Raw genomic sequence first — 25,182 nt, 5'->3', positions numbered from 1 at the left:
TTTTTAATTCAACTTTCATATGTTGTACTGACTTCCTGATTACTTGGCTATCTTTGTCCTTTGGGGATTCACTCAGAAGTTTATAGTGATCTCTTTAATTGCTTCATAACACACTTATCATCCTTTGAATTCTTTGTATGGAATTTTGCCTAAGTTACCCTCATTGGAGGCATTCCTCTGAAATTGGCAGATTTTGGAGACATGCTATCCTGGCTTTTCATGTTCTTGTGTTTTTACAATTGGAACTTGTACATTAAGAGTTAGATTGTTAGCTGGATATTTTTAGGCCACCTTTCTTCTTTCAGTAAAGAGTTTACAATGTTCAAGAACAACTAGTCTGTGGTAGGGATGACTAGTCTTTTATCTTTTGGACTGGTATCCAGGGCACCAGAGTCTATCTCTAATGATCCCCTTTGAGCAGAATACTATCTGCAACAAAGATAATTATCCAGTGGTAGACTCAGTACCACTGGATAAAATCAAAGTGACAATCAACCATGACACAATCACCCCTTAAGCAGTAATCATTTTAGGGAAAAGGAACATTGAATCCTGTGGGTACTATATTAGTTACTGTGGATATAAGTAGAAAGAAAAAAAGACATAAAGACTAGTAGTTAGTATTGGGATGACAGAAAGTAGAAGATAAATGTAGAAGAAGGAACTGTAGGGTTCAGGGATAGTTCTGATGCTAATCTCCTGTTCCCCAATTGGTTCTTGATCTGTCAGTAAGGAAGCCATGGGCCAAGTGTTTGGTCGAAGGAATATGCAGGACTTCCAGGTCCCCTAGGGCAAGAGGCAGATGCAAGAGAGGAAGAGAGAATTTGCCATGCTTTGGAGAGAGAAAAGCCAAGCAGCCATGTGATATCTTGGGTGAAGTGACCATAGGCCACTTCTATAGGAGGGTGATTGGAGATGTTTAGCTGGAATTAGATGTAACCGAGCAACTAAAGTTGAGGGCAGATGGAGAGGTACGGAGCTAAGAGTATTGATAAGGGGAGGAATAAGTAGCGCCCAGTAATTGTGCCAAAAAGGCAAGTTAAAATTGAACAGGTGTGTGTGTGTGTGTTTTCATCCAAGGATCCACTATTCTCTGGGCAGGGGTAGTAATAGGGTCCATACCCAAAGCTTAGGCAGGGTAGCAATAGCTATACTCAACAGTAGGGGATTTAAAAAGTGGAAGGGGAATGATGAGAATTTCCTAAAGAGGAAGAAGATACCCTATCAGAAAAAATAAAGAATAGCATCATCTCTCAGGATCCTGAGGCAGAGACCCTGCATGCCAAGGCACATGTTCTTATGGAGAGAGAAAAGTAAACCAGTAAGGAGAGAAGGAGCAGTTGGGGGGGGGGTGTTGGATATAGGACAAGACTAAAGTGGGGCAAGGCTGGATGCTAAAAGGACATTGGATATCAAACAAATACAAAATAGATATAGGAAAAGAACATGCTGTGTGGAGATGTAGGATATGAAAACTGAGTGGCCTAATTGTTAGCTTTCTTTCATCCAGATTGTCACTTGCTCTTTCTCCAGCTCCAGGAACGTTGTCTTGTCACTAGGGCTCCTCTGCAATGGTTGGACCTGTTCTCCCTTCTGAGTCTTCCTTTGGATTCTGGATTGTCGATGCTGTCCTCTGTAGACAGTGCTTCGTGGGAAGTCTCAGATCTGGAGCACCAGAGAAAATTTCTCAGGACTCTGGTTGTGAATGCAGTCCTGTCTTTGTGCAGGTCTTGCCAATATCCAGCAAGCTGCTTGGGTGTGAGTCAAAAGTTCTGGTATATATTTTGGTTCCAAATTTTCAGCTTGCTGAATGGCTATGATTCAGGGCTTCCCTGCAGTATTCCAGTATTACCTGTCAGTTTTTAGCATACAGTCTCATGTCACTTAAAGAGTTTTCTGAGAGTATGTTTCACCAAGGTTCTTGGGCTGCTGGAGTACTACCACAGCAGCAGGGGTCTTTCTGAGATGGCATCTTGCTTCTGCTGTTGATTGACAGTACCAAGTATGTATCTCCAAAGGTTTCCCCCATCTTCTCCTACTGTTGCTGCTACTGTCCTGGGTTTAACAGCTTTCCTGATAGCTGTTTCCAGTATTTCCAGATTATTCCCTGGAGACTCTGGTCAATCATTCCTGTGTGTTATCAGCCATATTTCCTAAATATATACTTAAAAAGTCTAAATATTTATATTCTTATGTATATGTATGAGAGTGTAGGTATAAGTGTGCTATGCACAGAAGTCAGAAAACAACTTGGGGAGTTGATTTTCTTGTTCCACTGTAGGTTTGGAACCTTCATCATAAGGCCTGAGCCACAAGTGCTTTTTTTTTTCTGAGATACCTTTCTAGCTAGCCCTAAATATATTCTCTTTATAACACAAGTACTAAAATACACATATATTATGACTGGGATATAGCAAAGTCTGCTTTTAAAAATCCTGTAAGCCATGAAGGGAACACTTCTGAATAGCCAACATTAGAGGTAGAGAAGACATACTGATACAAAACAAGGGTTAACTCCATTGCATAAAGTAGCCTTACAGTTAAGAGAAAGATACTTCAAAGGAAGACATGCAAAGGCTCTGTTAAGGACTTATCAGTTGTTTCTTTACATGCACAATGCACAAAAAGCTACTTCATTTCAGGGGTGTCAAGTTTCATTGTTAGAAAATTCCAATTTAACAAAGAAATACCTTCCCGGTTCAAATCAAACTGCCAAACATCAGGTGGACGAGGCTAGGGGTTCCTGGAAAAAGCTGCTCTGTGGCTGTCACGGAGAGTTTGCCTGGATGTCTGGTGGTGTGCAATGCAGCAGGACGGTACCAATGAACAATGTTTTCTTGAACTTGCTTCACCAATGTCTTTCATTCTGATTAAGAATTTTATTCTTAATCAATCTATTAAGAAATATGCTGGCATATTTTGGTGTTCCCACACACCAGCTTTATTTATAGGATTTGCTGATTTGTCAAAATAAAATCTATGGTTCAGCTCGGAGTACTGTTCATGTTATTGGGAGAATGCTTCCTTTAGAGCCTTGCTGAAGACCTCATTTTGAGTTGATCCTGAACGTGAACTCTAAGGAGTCTGATGATTATGAACTTATGGTTCCATCTTTTGCTGATGTTTTGTGTGTAGCAAATGATAAAGAAGCTAGTTGTCTCAGATTTCGACATAGTGTTTGGAAAAAGAAGGAGGAAGGGAAAATTGGTCCTTTTCATCCTACAAAACTAATTTGGGATCTGGCATCACCTGCTCTAAGACAGAACAAAACAGAGACAGATGATCTGCCTGTAAGTGAAGCTGCAATTAAAAAGATAGCTGCCCTTGAAGATGAACTGACTTTTCTCCCATCTCAGATTTCTGTGATTGTGGCAATGCAGGACCTGAGAGAGGAGAGAGACTGGCTTCATCACCTTGAGAGATGGACCCCGCATAGAGCAAGTGCCATCATCATCAGTGACCACTGGGCTGAGTGCAGAACCAGACCACATTCCAAATGTGGTGCTTTCTCCTCCTCCTCCCCCACCTCTTCCTCCTCAATTTTCTCTGCAGACTCCAAGTTCTCTTCCCATGCAACCTAGATCTGCTAATACGCGTGACATTGGTAATCTGGCTACTGAAATGAAAAGGGAGCTCTCAGGTGTTAAGAAGACCAATGATAGCCATCATTCAAAAAAGCCAGAGAATTAGTGATGTCCCGAACATGTTGGATGTTCTAAAGGACATGAGTAAGGTCAAACTTCAGCCTGTGGAAAGGTCACCAGGTGGTAGACCCATTCAAAAGAGGAAAAGACAGAGTTCACAATGGGATCCAGTGTCTTCAATGTCTAATGCACTGAAGCAGAAGTTTGTATTTCAAGATGATTCCTTTGACAAAGAAAATAGGTCTTGGGAGTGTTCTCCATTTTCTAGTCCAGAAACTTCAAGGTTTTGATGTCACATTTCCAACAGAAAGTCAGCGACCTAAGGGAAGGACTGATTATAATAAAAGCAGTTATCCAGGGTATCAGAAGCAAAAGCTGTGCTCACACTTGGAAGGGCAGATCCAGATGTGCCATGTGGTATCCTTCACTGCCTGTCAAGAGAATTACCATTTCTGTTAGGGTGGTCCAGCTGTACTCTGGGACCTATCTCCACAGAGCCTGAGGAAGACACTTAAGAATACTGTCCCTGCTTTTGGAAGATGTGGCATTTAACTGGCTACTGAAGAGAGCTGGGTGTATAGATTCCCCACTTTATGTGAGTGCTACTGAAAATGAAATACATGGTTCAGTGAGTTTCCTAAAATTATGGCTTCCTAGTGAGGCTTTCAGTCTTGTGAGTTGCTGTGATATGGTCTATATGGCCTTCAGCAGCTTGTAGATTTTTAGTGAGCAGAAGATGATTTTTTTTCATTAAGATAGTCACAGTTTTTGTCATGTAGGGTTGAACTTTCTAAAACTTCCTGAGGTAATAAATTATTTGACTGTAAAGTACTGCAAGTAGAAGTAGACCCTTAATAAGTTTCATGCACACTGGCTTTGTACACAGATGACTGGCCTGTTCCCTTTGTTCTCTATGACATCTGCACCCTATTTTTTGTTTGTTTGTTTGTTTGTTTTGTTTTTGTAAGTAGATTTTATAATAAATGGATATTTTGAACTTGGAAAAAAACCTGTCAAACATTAAAATGAACATAGCAATTAAAGATATAAATTTCTTTTGGGGCTAGCAATTACAAGGATTTTTTTCTTTTTCTTACAGGGTTCTTTGAAAAGAGGAATGGGTTTGAAATATTGTAAAAACTTTGAATTAATTAAAATTGCTTTATTATACAATCATTATTGTGGACTTTCAGAAGATGAGTCAATGTTGCTAAGACATAAGGCAGACTACTACAGGATACTAATTGTTATTATTGTAAAAGAAATATTTGGTATGAAAGAGTATGTTTTAATAAAGTTTTATTATTCAACAATTTATTTTTATTTTTAAAAAAGTATGTGCATTTGGTATGTGTACATGCAACTGCAGGTACCTATGAAAGACAGGGGCACTGGATCCCCCTCCAGTTGGTGTTATAGATGACTGTGCTGCCCAACATGGGCAGCTGAATACTGCAAGAACAGTATGTGCCAGTAACTGCTAAGCCATCTCTCCAGGCCCTCTTCCAAGGCTCTAAGTAAAATGTGCTACCTATGTATTATTTGCTTAGTTGGGGAAGAAAAATGTTACTGTTACCAAACCACACTGAGCTGAATGATATTTTAAGGCATAGTCTCAAAATTGAGAGCTAAAATCTTAATTTATGGTTAATTATGAAATTACATCTCCAGTTGATCTTCTTTTAGCTTATTCTTTTTTAGTAAGAGGTTACTATAACCAGAAGCAGACTTCATAGAGGACATTTCTCCTAGAAAGTATGCAAAAATGTTAAATACAATGATGCAAGATGTCACTTAAAATTGTATAAAGATTCCTAACTTAAAATGCATATATTTAATATGTATTAGTAAATAAATGTATATATGATTGTTTTGCCTACATGTATGTCTATGTATTATGTTTGTGCCTGGTATCTGTGGAGGCCAGAGGAGGACGTTGGATCCCCTGAAACTGGAATTACAAATGGTTTTGAGTCACCCTGTGAGTGTTGGGAATTGAATCTGGGTCCTCTACAAGAACAAATGCTCTTAATGGCTGAGCCATCTCTCCAGCCCCTACCACCCATTTACATTTTATTTATGTTACTTTTCTTGCTCATAAATAAAAAAGTGACTAACTTTTATTAGTAGTGTATACTAATTATGCAAAACTATGATTTCACTGTGACATTTTCATATATGCATATTATATACCCTGATCAGACATATATCCCATTACTCTTCCTATCTTCCCTCTTCCTGGTGTCCTTCCTCTTCTCCAATATCATTCATCTACTTCCATATCTTTTTTCTTCCCACTTGATTACAAACTAGTCAATTTTATATTTCTTCTATGGTTCTCATTCCAGCGATATCTAACAAGGCTTTCCAGTCCAAAATACTATATTATCTAATTAGTTTACTTTTTTGAGACAAGGTTTCACTATATAGCCTGGACATCCTAAACTCACTATAGACCTGGCTGGCCTTAAACTCACATGAGTCTGCCTTTGTCTCCAGACTGCTGGAATTAAAGGTGTACATGTATCACTACAACCAACTTATCAGAAATTTTTATATAGTGACTTTTTTGTTGTTGTTTTGTTTTTTCGAGACAGGGTTTCTCTGTATAGCCCTGGCTGTCCTGGAACTCACTTTGTAGACCAGGCTGGCCTCGAACTCAAAAGTCCACCTGCCTCTTCCTCCCGAGTGCTGGGATTAAAGGAGTGCACCACCACGCCCGGCTATAGTGACATTTTTAATCACATGACATTTTAATAATTATCTCTTTATTTGGATGATTTATCTTTTTATCTTGACTGACATATTTTGAAAGTAGTCTAAAGGCCAAGAAAAAGGCAGAATTTCTAGAGTGCTACCTGTACAAGTCTATCTCAGTACAAAACCTTATCTCTTTGTTATTAAAAATCACAGTGATTATTATTAACAATTAGCTAGTACCAATCAAAACCAAACATGGATATAGGTAAAAACCATAAAATTAGGAAATACAAATATAAGTTCATACTCACCTAAATCCAGTAGAACAAAATAATACCTATTAATTGTGGATGAACAGCTTTTGGATTAAATTTTAAGTAAACAGCACTTGACCTCTATGTACAATTATAACTATTAGCTATCTATAAATACAAGTCTTAAAAATCTCAAATTTAAAAGCACAGATACAATTCCAAAGCAATAAACCACATTTCTTCAATTCAGATTGTTCACTAATTTAGAGTAGATTTTTCCATTCTCTCTAAACATTATCCCCAGTAAGTCTTAGGTATCAATATAAAAGGAATGAGTACCAATTCCAGGAAGGCTTTCTGAAGAACACATGCATTAAACAGGGATGATCTAGGATGTCTCAAAAATCTAATATAAACTTGATCACCAGGTCTTAGGGATGCAGTTGCAGTTCATATCGCTCTCAAAGTAACGATAAAACTACTAAAAAATGTTACAAAGTTGATTTATCACAATCCTAAATTCAGAGCCATTATTTGTAAATACATTCTAAATGCTATGATGTTATTCAAAGTCCTAAGAATACACATATCACTTGCTTAAAAGAAAAAAAAGGAAAAGGTTACTGTTAAACATTAGAATAAAGGGGACAATGGCAGAGACGGTCCCAGCTGCCTTCCTTTTTGCTCCACGCATGCTTCCTCCACCACAAGACTGAATCTGTCCCAATCTACCACCATAATCGTGGGGTATGAGGGATTTTGTCTTCAAACATATAACCTTCACATATGAAGAACTCATGTCACAAAGATCAAAGGTATAGGAATATCCAACAATAAAGAGCATCACTTGTAATTCCAAGATAAACAAAACAGCAGGTATTTCTGTTATAATTAAAACTTTCACAAATATCAGCATATATAGTTGTACTGTATATAACCTGAAATGCAATGAATCTACAACTAAATAATGAAAGGTTATTTTAATGCCCTGGAAGTTTGCAGAGTACTTTTTACATCATTTAGCTGTGATTTTTTAAATCATATTTTTTTAAAAAGCCAGCATTATTTCTATCTCATGAATGTAAAAGTTCAGATAAGGTTAATAAAAACAAGAACCCCATTTATACCTTACTCCTCCATGTACCACCCTGCCAGGATATATGGTAATAATCTAACTATTATAATCCAATGGATATAAATCCAATCTATCTCTCCAGTAAAATACTAAGTTTACAGAATCTTACAGTCAACTTTGTAGAACATATTATAGAAATCAAACTGTATTTATATTTGTATTTATCCTAAATGTAAAACACTGATTTGTTTTCGCTCTTAAGGGCTGAAAGATTTTAGCCCTAGTTGAACTGTTATAAACATAGTACCTCTGGGATAAATATTAACATTTGGCATTTGTTTTGCTTTTCTGTCTTTTTATAGTACAATGTTTCTACAAACATCAGTTCTCAATATAGAGATGAAGAGAAAAAAAAGTCTCATATTTGTTGTATGGCTTTGGCACAGAAAAGGTGGAAGGGTTTTTAAAAGGCATGTATTGCATGATATAAATAAAAAGAGGTAATTTTCCACCAATGTCTTCTAAGAATCAAAATATGTGAGCAATATCTATTACTTTAATCTTCTTTGTCACTTTGAAGAATTCTAAAATGGATAGAAAGGTTTTTTCTTTATTTAATGTTATGTCCTGTGTACATGTGTGCACGTTTCTGAGTGAGGATATACATACACCATTGCATGAGTGTGGTAGTCAGAGGAGAAACTCTCATCTGGCTTTTATGTGGATTTTGGGGATCCAAGCTCAGGTTTTCAGGTTTTCACTCCAAGTGCTTCTACCTGAACACGCATCTTCCTGGCCCATGGAAACTTTTATCTTCTGTTAATGCTTCTTTAGTCAGAGATTAAACATCTATATTAAAAGTTTCTAGTTTCTACATTTTGTCTAACATTTTAACCTATAACATGTGGGTGTATTCAAAAATAAAGATTAGAAAACTTACCTCACAGTCAGTGCATTTACTTGTGGTATATTCTTGAGGTGCTAACAGGCACAGTTCACAAAAGGCATGTCCACATGGAAACTTGTGGTGGTCACCTATTGATGAAATTTCACCAATTAAAAAAGTCTACAATTTGTAGAATTAGGGAATAGGTACCCATCAAAGGGCAAATTAAAAAGGTATTCTTATACACACACACATATATGTATATATATATGATCCCTAGTTCAGTTAGATTGGCTGATTTATTTAACATTTAGGAGGTCAAAAGGAGGGAGAAAAATCAGGAAGCAAAATCATGCAGAGCTATATAATGTTTGCATGAATCCAGACAGTTTTGAACCTATACAACTGTAAATCTGCCCTATTTTACAATGATACAAAGTGCTCTGACATATTTCATTTGACCTTTGTAAATATGTCTAATTGGCTGCAAATATTGTGTCTAATCTACAAGTAGGAAAATATGCTGGTAATTTGACTATTTAAAATGTTTAATCCAGACTCCAACTTTCTGTTTCCAAATATCATCTCCATTCTGTTTGACAATACTACCCTGTATTTTCTATCTTATGAGAGGGTTAGGCTGAAATGAAACACTGGTAAGAATTTTCTCAGAGTAATCTAAGATGTTAGCAAGGATGGAAAACAGGGTAGAAACCACATGTTATGACCTACATTCAGATTATTTTTGCAAACCTAGCATTTGTGAAGAGTACCATAACCTTGGGTGAAAATATAGTATCAAGATTTGAATGTGACCCAGCAAGATGGCTCACTGGGTAAGAGTGTTTGCTGCTAAGCCTGGTGACCTGACTTTTATTCCCAGAACCTACAAAACACAAGAATAATATTGACTCCTGCAAGTTTTCTTATGGCTTTCAAATGCATATATGTATGTATCAACATACATACATACACACACACACATGCACAAAATATATTAAATATTTTTAAAAATATTTAAATGTACTAGGTAGACTTTGAAGCTTAATAAACTTTTAAAAATTATATAAATTTAAAATAGAATGCTATCTTATTATTTTGTTAGTGTGTGTGTGAATATTCACATGTGTGTACATGTAGAGGCTACAGGAACAACCTTGAGTTCTGATCCTCAGAAGTAGTCCACTTTGTTTTTTGAGGGTCATCCACTGGCCTGGAACATGTCAAATAGGCTAGGATGGCTGGCAAGTAAACCCAAGAGAGTTATCAGTTTCTGCCTCCTCATAAGGTTACAAACAGGTGGCAGCTTTTTCCTCAGGCACCAGGCACACATGGGGTACACAGATATACATGCAGGCAAAACACTCTTATACACCAAAACAAAGTTGTTGTTGTTGTTTTTTTAAAAGAAAACTAAAGTTAGTAATGTTTTGCTAGAACACATCTATAGGATTCTTGCTAAATTATAATAATTTCATTAATTTAACTTTTTAGAAGAATATTTTAATTTTTTGGCAAGCTGAAATTTGATACAAATTTGGTTAAATTTCAGGGCTAATATTACTAAGTCAATAAAAAAAATTTCAACTGTTTTAATAAAATTTCTGATATTGTACAAGCTGACCTGTAGCACACTTTAGCTTACAAAGCATGAACTCAATCTTATAATATAAATGCACAGACAAGCCACTGACTTTGTAAGATTATGTTCAAGAACCTTATTTTTTTTTTAAATAATTTTCATTTTAAAATGGGCATTTTCTACCTAACAGAAACAGTGATCTAAACTCCAAATAAGGCCAGGCCTAAAGGTACAAGGCTGCAATTCCAACTACTTAGGAGGTTGGACCAAGGACAGCTAGTTTGCCTACCATGTACAAGGATTTAGATTTACTACCTAGCACTGCAAAACAAATACCTCCAGAGAGATTGAAAATACAACTAGTTTTCTCTGTGGAAGGGTCTGTCTCCCAAATGGTGTCCATCTTCAAAGAGCCCACTGACCTCCCCTTTAAAGTATAAACATTAAACAGGTAAAAGAGTAAGACTTTTTAGTCATTTCAGTAGTTTTGATTCAATAACGAATACCTATTAAAATTATCTAAAGTACTCAAGTTACATTAAAATAACCTGAACTTAAAAATTCATTTTGTAGCCGGGCAGTGGTGGCACATGCCTTTAATCCCAGCATTTGGGAAGCAGAGGCAGGCAGGCAGGTAGATCTCCGAGTTCGATGCCAGCCTGGTCTACAGAATAAGTTCCAGTACAGCCAAGGCTACATAGAGCAACCCTGTCTCGAAAAACCAAACCAAATAAACAAAAGGAAAGAAAATTCATTTTGAAGATTGTAAATGACCTCCATAAGGGCACAGTGAACAAAGGCAAATACAATATCCTAAGATTCACAAAAGGAACTATAGTTTCTCCAGCAACGCTTTAAGTTAAATTGGGCCTTTTTTATTTTATTTTTTTCCATCTAAGAGCTTTTCAGTTTACTTATTATTCCTACAAGAAAAACTGAAAAACTACCCAGGAAAATCAAGTTTTATTTCTTCTTGATCACTAGATCATGAAACATTCCTTTCTTTCCTTCCTTCCTTCTTTTTTTTTTTAACCGAAGGAGGAATAAATTCAAATGTTGTGGTGGAGGAGGGTGACTCCAGATAATTAGTACCCTACTTCCTCACCCGCTGTTTCTTGAGCCTATCAACTTAGGGAAGTATGGGAAACGCGCTCCAGAGACTTGGCAGAGCTAACCGCCCGCCTCACATCTCTGTCTCCATCTTCCTGGGTGTGTGGAGAGAACCCTGGAGGGCCGGCCCAACCGCGCACAAGCCCGAAGCCAAGGCCGGGGTCACACACCCTCCCACGGGGCCACCCAGCCAGTCCCAGGCTCCTCACCGGAGGCAACGGACACCTTCCTTCCACACCGAGTGCACTGACACCCCGAAGCACCCTGCGCTCCACTCTTACTCTCCACTAGGTGACAGGAAGCCAGCCCGGTCGACGAAGCCTCTGCCGCCATTGCTCCTCTCAGCGCTGAGGGGCAGCAGCACGTGCAAGTCCCAGCAGCCCTCGCGTCAAGAACCAATCACAGGACTCCGGCGACCATAGGTAGCCAATCAGGAGGCAGAAAGACTAGGCCCCGCCTCACTCCCCACCCCCCAACCCCAGGTTGCTCTGGCTGCATTGCGGTGCTGGGCTTTTATCCTGGAGGCCTGTGTTCTCAGAAGAGGCCGCGAGTTTACTTTTTTTTTTTTTTTTTTTTTTTTTTTTTTGGTTTTTTTCGAGACAGGGTTTCTCTGTATAGCCCTGGCTATCCTGGAACTCACTTTGTAGACCAGTCTGGCCTCTAACTCAGAAATCCACCTGCCTCTGCCTCACAAGTGCTGGGGATTAACACGCCCGGGTGCGAGTTTACTTTTTACTTTTGAAGTCTTACCCAGGAGCCACCACTTTACACTTTTCATCAACTCGAATTTGCATTTTGTGTATTACGACTTACATCACTGGGCCAGGGGGACCTCAAGTACCAGGCCTTTAGAACCAAGGAGGCCCCGTCTCCATCTGCTTTGGGTCAGGGCGGCAATCTGTCATTACTTGATATCAACTGTTGCAGAGAAGTCAATTAGCTACCCTTGTGAGAGATCCAATTAATTCCAAACAAAGGGATGCTCGTTACTAATAGCTCCTGAGCCTCATCTACAAGTCACTATCCTGGGAGACATCGAGGATGCAAAGAATTTGCAAACTAATAGATTTCTGTTTGAGAGACATGTAGCTAGAATTTTGTGAAGACACGGAGTCGATATGGTTTACAGTGAGTGGTATGAAAAGTCTCCCTAGACATTGCAAGATTTTCCCTAGACCCTAAAACCCCACTGGTACTATAGGAATGAACAGAGAGTAATAATCCCGGGGGGAAAGAACTCAAGGAGAAACTTTTAGCAGGGAGATACAGCGGCTGCTAAGGAATTAATTTATAAATCATTCAGAGAGCATACTAGTTTCCTTCGTATGGGATTTTGGTGGGAGAGAGTGGAGGCTGAAGAATTTTAAAGCGTTCTGAATATTACACTTTGCCCTTTGATCAGGAAAGCATGGGAATGGCTTTGTGAACAAAGAATGAAAGAATCCAGTAGCTGAGTGATGGGAGTATTTCAGAAGAAGCGACTGAAGGTGGCAGGTCCAACTCAGCAGTTAAGAATAAAGCCCATCGGGGCTGGTGAGATGGCTCAGTGGGTAAGAGCACCCGACTGCTCTTCCGAAGGTCCGAAGTTCAAATCCCAGCAACCACATGGTGGCTCACAACCACCCGTAATGAGATCTGATGCCCTCTTCTGGTGCATCTGAAGACAGCTACAGTGTACTTACATATAATAAATAAATAAATAAATAAATAAATCTTTAAAAAAAAAAAAAAAAAAGAATAAAGCCCATCCATATTGTTTCTCTTTCCTGCTCTGTATTGTATATGTGATTGTATGTGGTTGTTTTTTTTTAATTGTGCTCAGAGGCACACACCTCCTAGAACAGAAATTGACATTTTTATAGGGTTTGTTTGTTTTTGTTTGTAAAACAAACTATTTTGTACCTTGAATTGGGTGTATGTATATTGAAACATTGTAAAAGTAAACGTATCTCAGAATCTAAAGGTGTGCCATCCATTTCTTAAGTATTGCTTTTTGTTTCAGACTGCCTTTTGAAAATAGTGAACAATGTTTTCAGATATGAAAATAAGCAGACTTTATTAGTAATTGAGAAATTTTATGATGGACTGATTTTTTAAAAAGTTTAAAGGCATACTCCCACTGAAAAATTCCTATGCCCTGTTACCTTTAGGAGGAAAGATGGATTCTCACAACCCATAGGTTTTACTGACTCGTGATGGAGCTTAAGTTGCTTCCTAATACTAATCAAGCCCATAATCTTATGTAACATGTTGATTACTCTTACCTTTAAAAAAGTTTCGTCTTTCCTCATCTGAAGTACCCACCCCTTCCTCTTTATCAACTCGTGTCTTTTCAGGCTTTGCAGGTTGTCAGCAGGTAGTATTAGTCTGATTTTGCCTTTTACTTTTTGAGTCAGAATCTATCTATCTTTCCCAGGCTGGTTTCAAGCGTCAGGACTCAGGTGATCTCTCATTTGAGCTTCCAGAGTTGCTGGAGTAACAGGTACATGCCACTATATACACACACTATATAGTAGTATAGTTTGAATAGTAGCAATCTCATTGCATAGAGATTCATTTTGTCCAAAATAAGACTATCTGAGGTGATACTGTGCAGTGGAACTTCTGAATCTCAGTGGCATTCTGAATGTCATCAAGCATGGTGCAGAAAATTAAGCCCTTGGGAATCTCAGAAGTTGAACAGTCTTGGATAAATCAGGACTTAGCCACCACATGGGTGCTGGAACCCAATTCTCTTCAAGGTCAGTATGTGCTCTAACCTGTCGATCCTTCTCTCTAGTCCCTTCTTTACTATTTTGAACACATTTTATACTATATCCTTTAAATTCTTTTCCGTTGAGGAATTTAATTCTATAAATGGTTATTTTTGCTGATTTTCATGCACAATGACTTATTTTGTATTGGATTGTAATTTTGTGTTTGGAAGTACTTATGTTGGAATCTTGTGAGGCTTCTGCTAAAACTTCATTGCTTTTTCCTCCTGGTGCCCCAAAGTATTATGTATTGAAGATCACTTGTTTGTTTGTTGATACGGGTGTTACTATATATCTCAGGCTGGCCTAGAACTTGCAATAGCTCTCAGGCTGATTCCCTACACATGCTCTTCTTGCCTGTACAGTAGGGTAAAAGGCCCAGGGAAAGAACACACTGACCTTGACTTGACCCCAAGTCCAGGACCAGGACCAAGAAATAGAACCCACCAATCCCTGAACTTGCCCCAATATCAGGTCACCCTGGAAAGCTCCACCCCCCACCCCACCCCTACCCCCAAGAACCAAGAAACCCTATACAAACCCTGTATTCTGCCCAGTTCTCTGCTGCTTCTCACCCCAGCAGAAGCAGCCACCTTCCTGGGATTTTCCCTCACAATAAATCTCTCATGTGAGGTTTGTCGTGTGGTGTGATTTGTGGTTTTCCTGGCTCCTGGCTGCCAGGACACCTCTCAGAGCAGAGCTGTAATACTTCTGTAGAGAAGGTCTTTCCCTACAGAACTGCAACCTTTACATCTATCTTCCACTGAAATCACCAATGTATGCCACCAACCTTGATCCTCCACAAACTTTCTCTGTCTCTGTCTTTATGTCGCTGCTTCTGCTTTCCCTCTCCCTCCCTTCTTCCCTGGCCTGTCTTAATCTGGATTACTCAAAGATCATTATTCAAATTCCAAGCCCATCCAGAGACAAGTGACTATTCTAGATTACCAGGAGAGAGTTTGTCTGAAGGAAAGGGCACACAAAATTGACAACTTTCTCTGCCTTCCAGTCCACCTGCTTGCACCAATTATGGTAGATCCTGCCATGAAAATGCTTGGGTCAGCAGCCATTTGGCGTTTTATTTATTTTTAATAAAAATAATTCAATGAGCATATCATAAGGTTACTTTGTAGTATTTGCTTGCCTTTTTCAAGTGATCAATGACGCTGATACCGTCTGCTCACATTTATTGTTCATTTTGGCTTTTGAAATCTCATCTCTTCGACTGCCTTGTTCTTATAGTTATAGGAGAATTTTTCTTTATTCTAGATTCCATCAATAATATATTATTCTGGGCTGTGACTTTTCAGAATTCTGTTTATTTCTTTTATTTAGAGATGCTTTAGTTTTCTGTGTTATTTTCAATATGATTTCTGATTTTTGTTTAAAAATTCTCTAGCAATAAATATTCATTTTACTACCTTTCATTGTTTATTCCATATTCCATGACGTATTTATTAGATAGGTATCTTGCATAAGTTTCATTGCCTTCACTTTAAAAATCCAGTTATATTTTTTGGTGTTTTCTTAGATGAGAAGGAAAATGCCAGCAACAAAACCACAGGAGGTAAATTGGTTGTTGTGGTGGATGCCTTTGTCCTGGCACAGAGGAGGTGAGTTTCTGGCCAGCCTGGTCTATATGTTGAGTTCCAGGACAGTCAGGGCTACGTAGCAAGATCTTGTCTTTAAAACAAACAAACAAAACCAAAGCAAACTATAAGAACACAATAATTTGAACAGGAAGGGTTTAGAATTTTAATTTAACTTTTATATATTGGTATAATACAATCTCAAAGTACACACACACACACACACACACACACACACACACACACACACTCCAGAGGGGCTGGGGAGAGACAGACTGAGAGAGATTAATTCCATAATAGCATTTCACCTTTGGTGTTTGGATTTGTCTGTAATACAACTTGGTGTTTACCATGTTTTACTAAAATATCAGGAGTAACTTATAAATATACAGTATATACTTCATGTCAATTTAATGCTATTATTATACTTACAGACAGAGTTTCTGTGCACCACCAGGTGGCTGGCAGTAGGGAGAACATACCAACAAAATGCACCAGATGGCACCAAACTCCTAGTATTTGCAGTTGCTACTTCATCTCTGGAGGGGAGTGGTATGAAAAGGTACAAGCTTGAATGCATGAAATTCTCAAAGAAATAATATAAATAGACACAATTACAGGCTATTTTCTGTATACAGCTGGCAGAAGGTAGAATATCCAACTCTTTCCAGAAATGATAGGCTTTTCTTTCTTAAAAACTAAAAGGTGGAGCTGAGATGAAAAGATGGACCATCTAGAAACTGCCATATCCGGGGATCCATCCCATAATCAGCTTCCAAACGCTGACACTATTGCATACACTAGCAAGATTTTGCTGAAAGGACCCAGATATGGCTGTCTCTTGTGAGACTATGCCAGTGCCTGGCAAACACAGAAGTGGATGCTCACAGTCAGCAATTGTATGGATCATAGGGTCCCCAATGGAGGAGCTAGAGAAAGTACTCAAGGAGCTGAAGGGATCTGCAATCCTATAGGTGGAACAACAATATGAACTAACCAATACCCCCCCCCCCCCCGCCACCGGAGCTCGTCTCTCTAGCTGCATATGAATCAGAAGATGGCCTAGTCGGCCATCAGTGGAAAGAGAGGCCCATTGGTTGTGCAAACGTTATATGCCTCAGTACAGGGGAACACCAGGGCCAAGAAGTGGGTGGGTAGGGGAGTGGGTGGGGGAGCGTGTGGGGGACTTTTGGGATAGCATTGGAAATGTAATTGAAATAAATACCCATTTTTTTTAAAATATGGAAAAAAAAAAAAAAGAAATCCCCGGACCTTTTCCAGGTAACCTTTTTGTTTAGGGTAGTGAAGCTAAGAGCCCTGGGTATTCTGATCTCTAAACTGTTCAGTGTTCTTTCTTCTTTTCTTTTCTTTTCTTTTCTTTTCTTTTCTTTTCTTTTCTTTTCTCTTCTCTTCTCTTCTCTTCTCTTCTTTCTTTCTTTCTTCCTTTTTTTTTTTTTATTTTTACTTTTACTTCCAGAAAACTCCACTTAGTAATTACAAGAGATGACATGGATAGGCTGGATGACATAGCTGCTGTGGGGAAGAGTTAGGAATTTTTTGTTTTTTTGTTATTTTGTTTTTTGTTTTTGTTTGTTTGTTTGTTTGCATGTACATTGCTTTTATGATGAGTTAATGAAGATAGCCAGGGCTGTATTCCCCCTCCTTAAGAAACTGCCACTCACATTGAGCTCTGGAGCGTTCTAGCCAAAACCTGGGGAAGTGATCTTGCAAGTCCCAAGGACATACCCCTGCGAGCCATTTTCAGGGCAGCAGTCTTGGCATCCACATATGCTCTTCTCATATCCCTGCAGAACTCTAACATTGCAGTCTCTGTAGTCCCTTCTGCAATTTATTTTCTCAAGGAAAACCTCCTGCCTGTCACCAACAGGGCAAATGGGTGGAAATGGGTTGGAAACACAAGGACACCTCAAGCCTGACCGTGGCCAGCAAAGGATGCTGGCATTGGTGTGCATCATGTTACAGATGCTTGAAATCCTGAGGTTCTGGCGCTAGAGCTAGGAACAAAGCTTGAATACTGTCCTTTAGTAGATGTCCTGGTGCTAGATGACATCAGCCTGTGTTCTGCTCTGAAAGAGACCTGTGTTACAAAGTGCACATTTCATGTCTTTACATTTCTATAGTCCACAATCATTTGTTTTTAGCTCCCTTCATTTCAAAGGATCCATCTACTTATGTGTGTCTCATGTTTCCTAGTTGACTGGGTTTGTTTACAACGAGGCAAATTATTACCATTAGGAAACCTCAGAAGGGTGGAGTCTAAGCCTAGGCCATGAACCTTCTCTGTTGTATATGAGCAAGAAAGGATACATTTGGGTTTTACCTCTTTTCTATTGTTTAAAAAAACTAAATTTATTTTTGTCAATCAATAAGAAATAAAAGTTTATAGGTTAAAAATATGGAACACTTCACGAATGTGCTATCCTCCTATGAGGATTCACATCCTAATATGTGTTGTTTCAGTGTTAGTGCTGACTCACTAGTTAATGCCTGCAGTGTACACCTGCAGTTCAGTGCACACCCGCAGTGCAATGCACACCGGCTGCTTCTCCTGCTTCTTCCACCTGCCCTTCTCCATGAAGCGAAGACTGTATATCACCATGAAAGAATAAAAGCATGTCACTGCTCTGTGCTCATGCTGTTTCCTGGTATCTATGGCTGCTAGTTTTATTGTAAATGCCATCCTTCCCTCCCAGCACTAGAGTGTGACAGAGCTGGCCTCAACCGTGAGTATAGCTACAAAGAGAAGATGAAGTTATGAAAGACTCCTTCAGACTTGCAGGGAGAAGTCTTAGAGTAACATGTGACTTAGGGTGAGGTGGCCATGTCACAACATGATCAGGTTCAATTCTCTGTCTTCTCAAGGCCAAAGGGTTGGTGTGTGTGTGTGTGAGTGTGTGTGTGTGTGTGTGAGTGTGTGTGTGTGTGTGTGTGTGTGTGTGTGTGTGTGTGTGTGTTGTCAGCATTGAAGCAAGTGCCTCAAGCAGGCCAGGCAAGGGTCCGATCACTAAGCTGCACCTCCAGCCTGGGAAATGGGATATTTATTTATTTATTTATGCCTTTGTTTCCCTTTTCCTTTTCTAGTAGTTCTCTTCTCATCTCCTCCCACATCCTTCTTTTTATCTTAAAGGCAAGTAAAACATACTTGGATTAACAAAACTTTTCTAAAAGCACCCATTCCTGTCTTTACTGACCTATCTCATTTTTCATGAAAACAGCGCCTTAACCCTATCTCAATCCTGAACTGTCTAGTGATGGCTGCTCTTGAGTCTCCAGGTCTACCGTTCCACTTTCCCTACAGTTAGCTCTGTCCTCGCTCGTATGCTTCATTCCAGCACTCGTTTAGGCTCTCTTCTGTCAGTCTTTGTTTCACATGGCTTATTAGTTTTTTGAGGCATGTTCCCAAAGATAGGGACTAGAAAAAATCCAACCACAAACCTCCTCCTGTGTTCCTCCCCCGTTCTGACTTCTCCTTTGATCAGTCTTTCCTCCTCATTATCCTCACACTTAACGTTTGTACCTGTCTTTTTATGTTTTACTTGCTGAACTTCATTCTATACCCAAAGGAAATGTTCCACACAAGTTCTCCTAATAGCTGTCACCCTACAGCAGCTCCATTAAAAATTATTATATATATGTATATATATATATAATATATATAATATTTATGTGTATTTTATTTATTTACTTATTTACTTATTTATTTATTTTTGGTTTTTCGAGACAGGGCTTCTCTGTATAGCCCTGGCTGTCCTGGAACTCACTTTGTAGACCAGGCTGGCCTCAAACTCAGAAATCCGCCTGCCTCTGCCTCCCAAACGCTGGGATTAAAGGTGTGCGCCATCACTGCCCGGCTATTATTTCTATTTTTACCTCTCTCTTATTAATTTTAATTTTTAAAACTTTAAAATTATCAAGTAACAAATTTCCTTACGGAACTCCATATGGACTGCTCTCATTGATCTTCCCTCCATCACCCAGTCCTCTGCCCCATCTTCCTGTCCTTCTCCTTGCTTGTACTCTCCCAGGAGTTATATCATGTGTGTTCTATGACCTGTCCTTAAGGCCTGATCACCTTTACACACACACACACACACACACACACACACACACACACACACACAAAGAAGGAAGGAAGCTAGGATTCAAATATGAGAGAGGGGCATACACTGTTTTTCTTCCTGAGTCTAGGTTATCTCATAAATAATATTTTCCAATTCCAGCTATCTTCCCAGATATTATTATTTGAGGTTAAATACAATTATGTTGGGAATATGTACCACATTTGCATTATTCACTCATCTGTTGATGGACTTTTAGGCTGATTCCATTGCCTGATAGTGAGTAGGGCAGCAATAGACATGGTGTGCAAACATGTCTGTAATATAGACCTGCCTCTTTGTGTCTATTACTGGCAGCCCTGTCCTGACAGTCTTTCACATCACCTTTTCCCATGTGAGGTGACTTTCTGTGCTTCTTTGCTATGGCCCTTGATGTGGTGACTAGAGTTACCTCCTTGCAGGGGATCTTATGTCTGTCTCTGTTGGGTGTCTGTAAGCAGATACTGCACCCTCCCCCAGGGACAAGCAGTTGGTATGCTGTGCTCAGGCCATAAATTTCTGCCTAACAATACTTTGGCTTGAAAGGAACTGGCTTATAGGAACTCTACTGTGACCCTTGACCTTTCTCCACCTTCAGCCTTGCCACTGAAGCTCTATCTCCTTGTGCCTGACTGTCTCCTGTCATATCCCCTGCCTGACAGGAAGTCTCCCTGATCATTCATGCCACGTCTATCTCTTGCTGCCTGTGCTACATCCTGTCCTTGGTTGACAGCTTCCTGGCAAGCATGGCTTTTCTTTCCTTCATTTCTCCTCTGTGGGACGTCACACTGGAAAGCATGGGGCTGTATGTCTCAGCTGGCACTTGCTTTATTGAAAGGATGAAATTGAGACAAGAAACCCCACTTTGAAAACACAAAAATGTAAACAAACACCAAGGAAAGAAACCCCAGTAAGTTTTTTAACTGAAATGCTGTGCTCAACAGTATCTCCATTTATCTTCACACTGACTGGTTAGGGTGGGGGGACTCAATTCATTTAACACATGTAGGCTCCCCCACTTACACTTCTATTAGAACCTTTGAACTGAGGGGATAAAAATCCCTTACTCTGGTCCAATATGTCAGCGGATCGATCAGAAGGCAGGAATGGGGTCCTGAGTGAAAGGAGCCTGTTGAGAGAACTGGTCTGAAGCAGAAAAATCAGCATCTAAGAAACAATGCTGCCTAACAGAAAATGAACTGCAGAGCACCCAGGTCAAGCCTGGCCAGCAGCATTCTGCAGAGAGGCTCTCGGAGAACAAATCATGGCTTGCTCTCCCCTTTCATTGTAATTTTTTTTAAGGGTAAGATCATTTATTTAAGCTCATAATTTGGAGAAGGAACTAGGCAGTTAGTTGTTGTAACCGGTTCGAAGGAGCCGAAGGAGCCTCAGAGCACAAGTTTATCTAGAATCCAGGAATGTCACCTAATATGCAGAGGAGGCAGAACTGGCTTTTCCAGGGAGAGGGGGGTCTCTCTTATGAGACTGGGTCATTGCACATCCACAGACAAAAACTGCTTTGCATGGCTATTGTTCTTACACCCTGCTGTAAAACAGAATGCAGCCCTGTTGGGTCGTTTTTCCATCCAAGGGCAAATACCCCTCCCCTACTTTGAGAAACCCTGCTTCACTGGATGAGCCACGGACCTCTAGAGAGCAGTTCCCTTGATGTGAGGCAAGGTTCATGCCACTGATGGGATCTGTTATAGGCATTAGGTATTTAATAACGAATACTGATTTGCATTGTCCTTTATATCTTGCTGCTGCTGATTATTGTTATTACTATTACCATATTTTACAGTGTTAGGCAATGGACTCCAGGGCTTTAAACATGAGAGTGTAATGTTCTGCCACTGAATATAGAATATATCCCTGAATGAGTATATATATATATATATATATATATATATATATAGAGAGAGAGAGAGAGAGAGAGAGAGAGAGAGAGAGAGTTTTCATTGATCCTACATTGGTTATAGGTAAAGGCTGGGGTGGTTCACAACAGGGAATGCTCTGGGACAGAACTGGTGTACGGACAGGACATCATTGCTTCTGGATTGGCTGTTTGTAAACAGGACACAGAAGCACCAAGAAACAGAGTTAAGATTTTAACATACATTATAGAATGTGAATGGGTCTTTTGATGGCAGCTTGTAGTTTGCTAACAGACTGACTTTATTTCTCACCCCTTCAGGATCTGCTAATTAAATTTAGAACGTCTTAGAAATATTATCATAGGTACTTACTGGGATTTTACACAGGCATATCACTCTGTGGATAAGGGAAAACTATTGATTGTACTTGCCTTGGCATCTTCTTTTCTCCTCATCTTGATCATAATGTGGTCAGTTAGGATGGTTGGTAGCCTTTTGTGGGCTGAGCTGAAGCCTACAGGTGCCCTCCTTTATAGAATTCTCCTTGTTGGAATCTGTTTAGTTGTAGCCCCCCACCCCCCAGTTTCCTCCCATGCTGACTCCACATCTTTTATCACCAGCCTAGGCGAGGCATAGCTAGCTTGACTGTGGAGCTCACTCAGTGCTAGTCCACCAAGAGCCAAAGTGATTGAAACAGGTCACCTGGATTGCGAGCCACCTCTGTGAGTCAACTTCATCAGTTTGTTTTCATGGAGCTCCAACCTGTCGCATGATCTTAGAGACCTTGGCTGAGGTGCTTCTTGTTTCTCCATCTCAGATGCAGTCCTGCTGCTGTTCTCCAGGACTGGTTCATCTGTCCCTACCCAGAATTCTCTCTGCTCCTGATAAGTGGGCTACTTCTCACTCCCCCACCCCCAGTCATGTAAACAGGCTTGCACCTTGACCCCATCCCAATGTGGTCTGTGCCTTGTAATACCATTTTAATTTCAAACCTTCCTTACAAATTCTTTTATTTTCTTCTGCCCCTTCACTGGAGAAGCAGGTGTGTGTGTGTGTGTGTTCCAGAATCTTGAGTCTGAATCCATGATCTCACAATACTAGGCAAGTGTTTTACCACTGAGCTACAAGCCCAATTCTGTTCTGTGTTCTTGGGCTACATGTATAGGAACATTTCATTCACCTTTGCTGAATGAGTAAAAATCCTTCGGGCCAGGCTTGAGGGGTCAGTACAGATCTGTATCACAACTACTTGGGAGGCTAAGGTAGAAGGATTCTAAGTTCAAGACCTTCTTAGGCTCTTAAGTGAGTTCAAGGCCAACTTAGGCAACTTAGCACTATTGTATCTCAAAAGAAAATGTAAAGATAGGGCTGGGTATGTGGTTTTTAGTATAACATATATATTTGATACTTGACAGAGCTTTCATATCCTAATAGGCAAGATGTGTGTGTGTATGTGTGTATAGATAGATAGATATGTAGGTAGGTAGGTAGGTAGGTAGGTAGGTAGATAGATAGATAGATAGATAGATAGATAGATCATTACTATGATTTGGTAGTTTATCTAAGTACAAATTTGGCAATGTTCATTAAAAGCTTTGGCAATGCTTTGGGGAGATAGCTAAGTCAGCAAAGCAGTTTCCTCCCAAGCATGAGGACATAGTTTGACTGTCATATATAAAATCCCGGGCGTGGGAGCATGTGCTTGTAATCTCAGTGCTAAGGAGGAGGAGACAGGTAGATTTCTAGTATTGCTGGCAAAGGAGACTCATTACTACCTTAGTATTGAATTCCAGGCCAGTGAGAGGGCCTGCCTCAAAGTAGATGGATTCCAGAGAATGACACTCCGATTGTCCTCAGGCACACATGTACCACCACACTAGCACAAAAATATCAATTCTTTTAATTTCTTAATTTCATTTTTGAGAAATATATATAAAAATAATCAATGGCATTGTCAATTATTTAAAGACAAGAGGAAGACTTTTAAAGAAAGAAATAAAAATAAATGAACATGTATTTCAAATCTGAATTCTTTCTCACTTGATCCTACCACGTTAAGTCTTAAGCTTTGTGTCACATTGCTTGCTGTTTCCCATTGGCCCCTGTTAGAACTAAAAGCTGCCGGTGTCTCAGCCAAGAGCACTCAGGTGATCTGGCAGGGAAAAGAGGAAAACAGGTTCTTTTAGCTGAAGCTTAGAAAGCATCAGCTGCTTTCTCAGGACTGGATCCAGGCCATTCTCACGATGTTCAAAACCCTGGGAAATGTTTCCAGGTCACTGAACTACTGATAGAGATGAACTCTGTAATCACCATTACTGTAACCAGAGATTAATCACCAGGGCAACATTACTGTAGCTTGACATACAATACACACTGGACATTCTAATCTATTTATGTTGGGAACAAAATAAAGGGGGGGGGCGGGGAGAAATGGGATAGGAAAAAGATGCCCATGCCCTGCCAGAGTTTCCCTATTCTCTGGTCAGTCAGGCATGGGAGGGCTGCTACCTACCTTATCCACTCATCCCTGGGTGGGCATTCCTCTATCCCACTCTTCAGGGGGTGGTCAAGGGGCGGCCCTGCCTGGGGACCCCCCTCCGGAGCTACTTTGCTAAAGCCACCAGGGTTGTGGGAGAGAGGAAATAGGGGAAAAGGTTCCCAACACTGACCAGAGTGCACAGTGGAACTTGAAGGAGCAGAGACTATGGTTTAAGAGCTTTATTATAGAAATGCAGGGGAAAGAGAGAAGGTATATATATATATGGGGGGGGGAGGCTAGAGAGAAAGAGAGAGGAGAGGAAAGAAGAAGAAGACAAAGAGAAAGGGAAGAGAAGAGAGAAGTGAGAGGTGAAGGAACAAAAGAGTAAGAGAGCAAGGTGGGGGCTGAACACCCCTTTTTATGGTCTTCACTGTTGCTAGGTAACTGGGGAGGAGTTTAGCCTGAAGATCAGAAGCTTGGGCCATTGCTTACGTGACTCCTGACCATGTTTCTCTTGTGGGGGGCTGTGGGAGGTGGCACCTTAGGCAGGGGCTGGAGTTCCAGGAGCATGAGGGAACGCCTACTGTGTCATGTAGGTGAATTATGACCATCGGGGTTCAGACCCTAGCTCTACTGGAGACCAGCCTGCAATTCCCCACATATTTATATAAACTTTAGTGATGACCCCTATTGCTAAAATTCCTTCTCAGGGGGATACACCGCAACTTCTACTCCTCCTCCTAATCATACCCATGTGTGATTCCACCCAAGTTCACTCCAAGGAACCAACGATTTTGTTGGGTTGCCCTATAGGTTGTAGGTAAGAGATTACCTACAGGAGTGTGGTGGCCTCTTCCTCAAAAGGCTGCACTAAAAAGTCTTTACTCGGCAGGAATGATGGCTAGCCCATAGCCTTATAGATGCAACCCTTTTCCCTTGTCTTCCCCAGCTCATATGCTCTAGTTCCTCCCTGAGCCCACAAGCTCCATGCAATTAGGGGAGAGAGTTGCAAATAGTGGGTTGTATAGAGAAGCTGGTACTCTTGCTAGGGTCCTGTGACCCTCTTTCTTCCTCCATGAGTGGAAACAGTCAACAAGCCCAGCTGGGGTGATCTTAAC

The 25,182-nt window shown here is 40.1% G+C and overlaps 1 protein-coding gene, 1 long non-coding RNA gene and 1 pseudogene across 5 annotated transcripts in view; 1 reads left to right on the top strand and 2 right to left on the bottom strand.

Moving 5' to 3' along the window:
- Positions 1-11,635, bottom strand: part of Rnf17 (ring finger protein 17) — a 122,383-nt gene extending 110,748 nt beyond the window's left edge. For 3 of the 4 annotated variants that reach the window (XM_006519108.3, XM_006519109.3, XM_006519110.4), the window contains exons 1-2: positions 11,461-11,635; positions 8,614-8,708 (exon numbers count right to left, since the gene is read on the bottom strand). In XM_006519108.3, the coding sequence (XP_006519171.1) occupies positions 8,614-8,708; positions 11,461-11,584 (219 nt within the window). In that variant the 5' untranslated portion in view covers positions 11,585-11,635. The remainder of the gene's footprint in view (positions 1-8,613; positions 8,709-11,460) is intronic. The other variant, NM_001033043.1, reaches the window with a different exon arrangement.
- Positions 2,804-3,931, top strand: Gm18947 (predicted gene, 18947; annotated as a pseudogene).
- Positions 11,636-15,456: 3,821 nt separating the features above from the next.
- Gm32454 lies at positions 15,457-22,634 on the bottom strand. Its single transcript, XR_383454.3, has 3 exons — positions 22,288-22,634; positions 16,026-16,132; positions 15,457-15,687 (listed from the first exon to the last, which is right to left on the bottom strand). It is a non-coding gene; the product is annotated as a predicted gene, 32454 (long non-coding RNA).
- Positions 22,635-25,182: the final 2,548 nt, after the last annotated feature.

This window comes from Mus musculus, chromosome 14 (assembly GCF_000001635.26).
Source record: "Mus musculus strain C57BL/6J chromosome 14, GRCm38.p6 C57BL/6J".
Lineage (NCBI taxonomy): Eukaryota > Metazoa > Chordata > Mammalia > Rodentia > Muridae > Mus > Mus musculus.
Note: the sequence above shows the minus strand (reverse complement) of the source record. Positions and strands in the feature narration are given on the sequence as shown.